Source organism: Juglans microcarpa x Juglans regia, chromosome 1S (genome assembly GCF_004785595.1).
Source record: "Juglans microcarpa x Juglans regia isolate MS1-56 chromosome 1S, Jm3101_v1.0, whole genome shotgun sequence".
Taxonomy (NCBI): Eukaryota; Viridiplantae; Streptophyta; class Magnoliopsida; order Fagales; family Juglandaceae; genus Juglans; species Juglans microcarpa x Juglans regia.
In genome coordinates, this window is record NC_054595.1 from 17,179,129 (window position 1) to 17,186,816 (window position 7,688).

Here is a 7,688-nt window from a genome sequence, read left to right on the forward strand (position 1 = left end):
CCTAGCCTCCAACCCTATGTTTTTCATGTTAGAACTAAGCACATTGAAGTGCACTATCACTTTGTGCGAGAGAAGGTCTTAAACCGTGACATTTTGGTGAAGTTTATCTCTCCTGACGATCAAACATCAGACATTTACACCAAGGGTCTTTCTTCCCAGCACTTTCTTAAACTCAAATCCATCTCTTGTATTTTAATCTTATCAGGTTGTTAGTTTAGTATCTTACTCTGTACATGATGTAATCGATTTAACCAACAATACAATACAAGTTTTGGCAACTTGCCAAACCATTATTTTCTGTTCTTTGTTTACTAAATTGATAACACGAGTATTTACTCAACCTAAACATTTTTCATGTGGTTTTCTCAACATAAGTTATGTTAATGACATAGTTTGTTGTTTCACTAACCAAGAAAAGTAAAAAGGGTAAACAAGTCACATATTAAAACTTGAAAATAGCGGCACCACTTGATGGCTTGGAAGCAAAAACATAGAGGCCAAGATCGTCCTTGTTAATGATCCCCTTTTCAATCCTTGATTGGTAGAACCGTTCCTGATACACAACCAAACCAAGTTGTATCAAATCTCAAACAATTGCTTGTTCCAAACAATAAGGGTGAAATTTCTTTTGAGAATGTTTGGTTTACATAGAGATCTTACAAAAAAAACCTTAGAAACTGACGTGGGTACGCTAGATTATAAAGTACATTTTATTGTAAAATAAATATAAACGTATCACTTTAAGTTTCGTTAGCATATAAACTTACTTTTGTAAGATCTTTGTATAGACCTGACACTTTTGATTTCTTTTTGGGAGAATAGAAAACGAACCTTCAATTTGAGGATGAATTGCGGGACAATGCTCTCTTTCACTAAAGCGACAGCACAGCCACCCCATCCAGCTCCTGTAAGCCTTGCCCCAAGGGCACCATGTTCCCGACATATATTTACAAGTTCTTCCAGCTCAGGACAGCTAGTTATAAGAAAACAAATAAAAAAAAGTGAATACGAATGTATGATGTGAAATAGGCAGGAATATTTCCAAGAGGAATAGCTATTGCAGACTAAACAAATCGTAATGAATTTAAAGTTTTAACAAAATCCTTCAAAAGCAACAGAGATTTCGCCTGCATTCGTCTCTCTCTCTAAGTACAGAGGTTTCAACGCCAAAAGTAGATGTTCATGATGAGTTCTTCATAAATGCTCCATTTTCGCTAAAAGAACATTCAAATGTGCAATGCTTATGAAGAAAATCATTAACATACGAGCTGCAAATTTATAGTGTTCACATCTTTTTATGAAGTTTTTACTGATAATGAGAAAGTAGTAAGAGTACGTGCATGCGCATTATGGAAGATGGATTAGAACATTTTTACCTGCACTCATAAAAAACACTGCAGCTGTAATGGCTCTCATTCATAAGGTCGCCAAGCTTCTTCAGCTTGTCCTCCTCACTATAAAAACAATTATGCGAATTGTAGTCTCAAGAAAACAGGACTTGGATGATAACATGAAAAGGTTTTACAAAATGCAAATATTGAATAGCAGGGAATCTGGGAAGACTCAAAATATAATAAGGACAAAAAACAAAATCACCCAAACCACAAAGTTATATTGGGAGAGAGAGCTTGAATCAAAAACTAAATTTTAGTTCTCAAGTCCCAACCCAGTGCTTAATATTCAAATGCGTATAAATGAACAATAGCAACTCGTGTCACAAACATAACAATCAGGAACATATAATGCACATATCATGGTGACTATGTATTATGCTGGACATCAACAACCCTCCTCTTTCTTAGCTTAGACCAGCCTAGAGAATGGATTATGACAATAAAGGATGAGACGGGCAGAGTTGTGTGCATTTACAAATGTTTGATCACAACTAGTAAAGCCCGATAGCATTCATGAGTGTGAAATCATAGGATAGAGACAAGATGCACCAAATGAGAATATGAACCAAAAAAATGAAGCATGTATAAGAACAGAAAAAAAACTAGGTTCAATAACGTACCTTAACTCTGATGCCACAGTATCCTTGAATGCATGTACTCGCTTGGCCTCGGAATACACATGAGACGCTCGCTGAAGATAAGTTCGTCATAAATAAAGAATATTTTGAACCAGAAATGAACAAAGAAATCACTTTCTGATTATTGAACCACATTCCAAGACATGCTATTCAAAGGGTAAAAAAAAAAGATAAAGTTTGACTAATAAATTACTAATACTATATTTATGTAGCAATTAACCATTCTGAATATCATAAGAAGGATTAGTACTAAGATGCTGGTACAGGACCGTAAGGTGATTAGACCTGGGGGAAACAACAGAGAAAGCTGCTGTTGAAATTATTATAGCCCCCACCCCTTCCTTTTTTTGCCATTTTAGAATAATCCATAGTCATAAGGTTTGCATGTCCCAAACAATACAAATCATGAACTTTTTTTTTTATGTAGATTAAGGGCCAATAAGCATGACTGTAAAGATTCGTAAAGAAGAAACCTCGGCAAGTGGCTACCCAACTACAACACGTTAAATTTAGGATTCAGCAGGTCAGCCACATTTTAAACCAGTTGGCCCTGATTCAACTGGCTTGTCAGCATGGTGAGTCTTTGAATCCAGGCGATGTGATATGTGCGCACACACCCATGCAATCTAAAATGCATGTGTGTGAGAACTGGCAGTGGTTTTGTTTTTAAATCTAATATGTGCATTAATTTCTATCTTTTTTATTAATGTATCTTTATTACTATTATAGTAGCCCCTCAAAAAAGGTATTATAAATTCATATATAATATCCCTTCTCTGCCCCACGTCGCTCCACTCTTTTTTTAGTGATAATTAAAAGCACAAAACATGTCAAACAAGATTCATAATTTTCAAATTGTAAATTTGTTATGAAATGGGTTAAAAGTAGCTTGCCATCAGTGCACTACAAACAAGAAACTACCTGATGTAACTTAAAGTGTTTGGCAGCTTTCAATACATCCAGAGAAGATGGAGAATTTCCAAAAATGGATGGCAGCTTTTCCGCAGTGACTATCTCAATCTCTTCAGCCATATATGGTTCTTCTTTCAGAAACTCCTTATGAAGGACAAGAGTTTAAGCATATACACAAATTTAGAATATCCAAGAAACATATATCAACTCATAACATATTTTAAATGGTTTTAAAAGTAAAAGAAACACCTTGACAGTAAGGACAGGATCAGAAGATCCACGACTACTGGCAAATTTTATGCACAACCCTTCAACATCTGAAAGAGTTTTCACATTTGATACAGCTTCCTCTGGTTTCATTCCCAGCTTTATACCAAGTACAATCTGGAGAGATTTGACAGTGCACGTCGTGATTAATATAGAGACAATCTATGAAAGCAAAAAAGTTGTGCTCCCTCGCAATTTGCAAGTCAGGTAACCATACATCTCTTTATTGAGAAAAAGACAGTTCAGTTTCTTCCGTTAAAAGCATGGGATCTTCAAGTGATTAATGTGTTCGCTGAGATCATAAACTAACTCAAAGCTTGCTCTTGCAATTCAAGAAAAATAAAATAGCTGAACCACAATTATTTAAACCTTCCCTTCATCTGCCCACCCCCTTCCAACTTGGATGTAAAGTAACTGGCAAGTGTCTTGAAAATCATTATATGAAATCCAAAGCAGCCATAGTAGAAATAAATCTAAGGGCCAGCAAGGCAAATTTATGGAAATTTATGTTCAAGTCTTTAAGACATGCTGAAACTTACAGCAGCCAACCGGCATTCAACAACCCTGTTATTGTAGTTTGTAGCAGCAGTGACTGCTTTCTGAGATTCTGCCAGAGAATGGGCGATTACAAAAGTACCACCACTAGGAAGTTGCACATCAGTAGCACGAATGGGGTTGAAATCAATCAACTCTGCAAATCCAGATTTGGCCATAACAGAGATTGCCTGTCAAGTGAACAAGGACTAATAAGTTAGGGGGATTAAACCATCACTGAGAGTAGGTCTAGTGGTCTACTATAAAATTAACTAATAATCAGAGATATAAAATTTTAATTTAGGAAAAGTTAGTATGGAATTCGTCATTACAAAACAAAAATATATGACCTGATCCATTCCACCGGATTGTGTTCCAATGTGTCGTTCACATTCACATGTAAGTTGGGCAACTTCTTTCTGTTCAACAATAATCATATATTAGTATTTGAAACAGCTCAAATAAGGGAAAAAACATATAAATAGGTGTAAATGTTTAGCAGTGGTACAGGATGAGCTGCTTTGCCATATAATTAAAGTATTAATTATTTAAAGATAATTTTATTTTCTAAATTGAGCATGAGTAATATACATTTTGAAACCAGTTATCAGTTTTGTTCCCTTCACTAAAGTCAATTTCAACCCCATATAAAATGTTGTCCCTCCATAAGTACAATAAGATTAGCACAGGAAATTCAGAAGAAATGAAATGCAGAGCCTTTTCAAATGCTAGTAAAAATGAAAATGCATAATGACAAATCTAGACTGCAAGTACAAATGCACCCCAAAATATTAAGATTATTAGATTATTTCTTTTCACTGTTCTAACAGTATTTTTTTTATACGTAAAAAAAAATATTAATATCAATAGGCGTAGCCAAGTACACTGGATGTATACAAAAGAAAACACCTAGCTAGGGTGCAGAAAATAGATATAAGGAGATCATGCACCTAGGGCATCTAGGAAAAATCCTAACAAAGCCCAAGAGGGAGAAATTAGAAACCTATCCAATCTAGACCAAGTCCAAAGACGCACCTACCCCAATCTCTCACTTGGGAATGGTGGAAACACCACCAATACACCAAGGCCTTTCCCACCAATCCAGGTTTTGCCCATAAATCCAGGTTTTTACAAGCCATTGTGAATTCCCCAACACACTCCTCAATACTTGTAAACTCCAAACGATCCTACTAGAAATACATCTTAGTCCCCGGACATTCGAAGTTAGAATCTTGGGCTTCATATTATAATTGGTTATGTCCTCCCTTTAGTCCTCCCTCGACTTGGACTACCTCCCTTAGCAACATAGTTGAAAGTTACATATCAACCTAAGCACTGTTCTAACAGTATAAGAGGGGCAGAGAGAGGACCCTACCCATCGTTACAATTTTCCAAAAACTAGGTTTCTTTATGTAGAGCAAACACATTAGGAAGAAAATTCAGGCATGCATGTACGCAAGCCCTACTTGGGTCCTGGTTGATAAGTGACTTGAACTTAAATGTTCCTGTAAGGACAACACAGAAATCCAATGATTACACTCTGTTAAGTAATGATTACTATATACCTTCGGAAAGTTAACATTCAAAGCAGCCATTATAGCAATTGTAGAAGAGCAAACAAACGCTGCAGAGCTTGATAGTCCAGATCCTAGATCAAAGGAAAAAAAATGTCACCACGATCGACTCTAGTATGCAGTTAAACACCTAAATTATTGACTCAGTATAAGGAATAGCAAAATATCAGCTAGTTTGAACATCATAGCCAATGTCATTCTACATGGATGATGAGAAATACACCTGTAGGAACTGTTCCATCCACTAGAACATCAAGTCCAACTGTTGAACCTACATCCACTCCTTTTAATTTAGCGTATTCATGAAAACCTTTGTACCTGGAGAATACAGACCATTACATTTTTCTGATAAGTGAGTTTAGTAGATTATGACATTTGTACACTGTTTATTAAAAATAAGATGAAGAGTAGTCATCAAAGTGCTATGTAGAGTGTGTGTGTGTGTGTGTGTTGCCATATAGAAGGAAGTTTAATCCAAACTCCTAAGTATTTGCATGTTAAGACTGGGAATGCGCACGCGCACACACAAAATATTCATTTGAATAACAATGTTTCTCCCAATTAATGGATAAAGGTACGTTAACTAAATTTGGTCACAATTCAAAGACTGCATTTGATTGTGTAGCGCTATCTTTTGAAGGTCATTTGAGCAGCATTGCACCACAACATCCCTTCAGATTTGGATCTAGTTCACGTGCTTTTAAAGAGACTCTACTAAAAAGAAAGAAAGCTAATAATCAGAAGTATATCATAAACTTAGAAATCAACTACATAAAGCAAAATATTCTCACCCACAAATAAAATAATGGCCCCATTTGTGATCCTTCAAGTTAATTTCCTGCAAAATAAACAGGGCAAAAATTTTTAAAACGAAATCTAATTTTTATAAGGCAGGCAAGGGTAGTGACATGGTGGAGAGCAAAGATTGTGCTCAAAAGTAACAGAGTAATCTACAGATGAAAGGAACTCTAGCAACAACCAATGCAATCACCATATTGTACTACTATGAGATATAAACTTCTAATTGCATAAAACCGGTTGTTGCCATCAACAAAATCAAGAACCATCCGGCAGTGAATCATAGCAGATGCAATCAAAAAGAGAAACAGTAGCGTCAAGCATTCCAGTGTGAATAATCGACTCCAAAATACCAAAGATATAATGCTCACGCCAAAGAATGTAATTCTAGTTACAAATCCAATCAAAATCACAAAATATCATGCGAAGTATTCATATACCTGGTCAGGATTAGCAGGATACGTACACATGGTGTACTTAGCACTGACATTAGCAATTCTGAGAACCTTTTCGGCCTCTCCCTCATCGTGCTTTCGGATTGCCACTATCGTGTCTTGCCCTATTGCCATCGGCAGCACCGAGTAGCCTTCATAGTCAATGTGCTCTCCAATCAAGTTCACCCTCCCTGCATGCAAAAAATTAATAACCAACAGTCTAATTCTCGATTTATTGTCAACAGACTCACAAATGCAAAAAGATTCTCAAATCAAAATATTTATTATCACAACTACACCCACGATGAATTAGTCCACAATGACTCAAAAGAACAGAGTATGTGTTTCTGAGTGGAATCTGGATACACACACACACACACACACAGAGATTAGATTCGTCTTAACAATCTAAGATTCAAAACGAAGTTGATTTAGCTGTTCACAAGTGTTTCAAGGCAACCAAACAGATTATTAGCGAGCAACAGAGAGAAGCGGTTGCTACTCGGAGTTGTAAAATCCATTTTGGGAGTCGCAAGACTTTGTCGGCAACCAAACACAGACCTAACAGAGAGAGAGAGAGAGAGAGAGAGAGAGAGAGAGAACCTGGAGAGCGAGCGAAGACGTGAGGAGGTTGACCGAAAACCTCGAGAAACTTGGACTTAAAATTGTAGAATCGAAGCTGGGCGTCCTGTAGCTGGGAGCCGTCACCGTAGACAGGCTCCAGGGATGAGAAGACGGGGATTGGGAGCTCTTCGTGCTTGGCCATATGATCGTAATCGTCCTACGCTCGTCAACTCAGAAATCAGATGCAGTTCCAGATGACCACTCAACTCCATCTCCCCTTATTTAAACTAACGAATGATGTTTTCCTCTTGGCTTTTCTTTCGTCAACTAACAAATGCCAGTAACGTTGGATTCTGATTCCCCCTTTATTATCCGAATTTTAAATTGTTTGAGCCGTCAAATAAATGGTAAATTTTAATTGAATAAGCATATTTTAAATAAGTAATTACTTAAAATATATCACATTAATATATAAAATAAATAAATAAATATAAGATAAGAAATAGTACTTTCATGGATTTTTTTTCTTAAGAAAATGGGAGGCGGAGCGACCAGTGTAATAATCATCTATGG

General features: G+C 36.4%; 1 protein-coding gene across 1 annotated transcript; it reads right to left on the reverse strand.

Moving 5' to 3' along the window:
* Positions 1 to 234: 234 nt before the first annotated feature.
* On the reverse strand, positions 235 to 7,419 carry LOC121247649 (galactokinase-like). The gene is made up of 13 exons (XM_041146047.1): positions 7,155 to 7,419; positions 6,558 to 6,742; positions 6,111 to 6,157; positions 5,543 to 5,637; positions 5,311 to 5,393; positions 4,096 to 4,164; positions 3,751 to 3,936; positions 3,194 to 3,328; positions 2,954 to 3,088; positions 2,015 to 2,085; positions 1,377 to 1,454; positions 832 to 973; positions 235 to 553 (listed from the first exon to the last, which is right to left on the reverse strand). Exons 1-13 carry the CDS (start codon positions 7,315 to 7,317, stop codon positions 443 to 445), a joined length of 1,500 nt encoding a protein of 499 aa, XP_041001981.1. The 5' UTR covers positions 7,318 to 7,419; the 3' UTR covers positions 235 to 442.
* Positions 7,420 to 7,688: the final 269 nt, after the last annotated feature.

What these genes read in the sequence shown, in the direction of transcription:
- LOC121247649 (XM_041146047.1), bottom strand. Translation starts at nt 7,317, where the DNA reads ATGGCCAAGCACGAAGAGCTCCCAATCCCCGTCTTCTCATCCCTGGAG. An exon ending in TGAATGTTAACTTTCCGAAG is followed by an intron (nt 4,165 to 5,310) that starts GTATATAGTAAT and finishes ATTGTTGAACAG; the next exon opens with AAAGAAGTTGCCCAACTTAC. An exon ending in TTGAATGCCGGTTGGCTGCT is followed by an intron (nt 3,329 to 3,750) that starts GTAAGTTTCAGC and finishes AAATCTCTCCAG; the next exon opens with ATTGTACTTGGTATAAAGCT.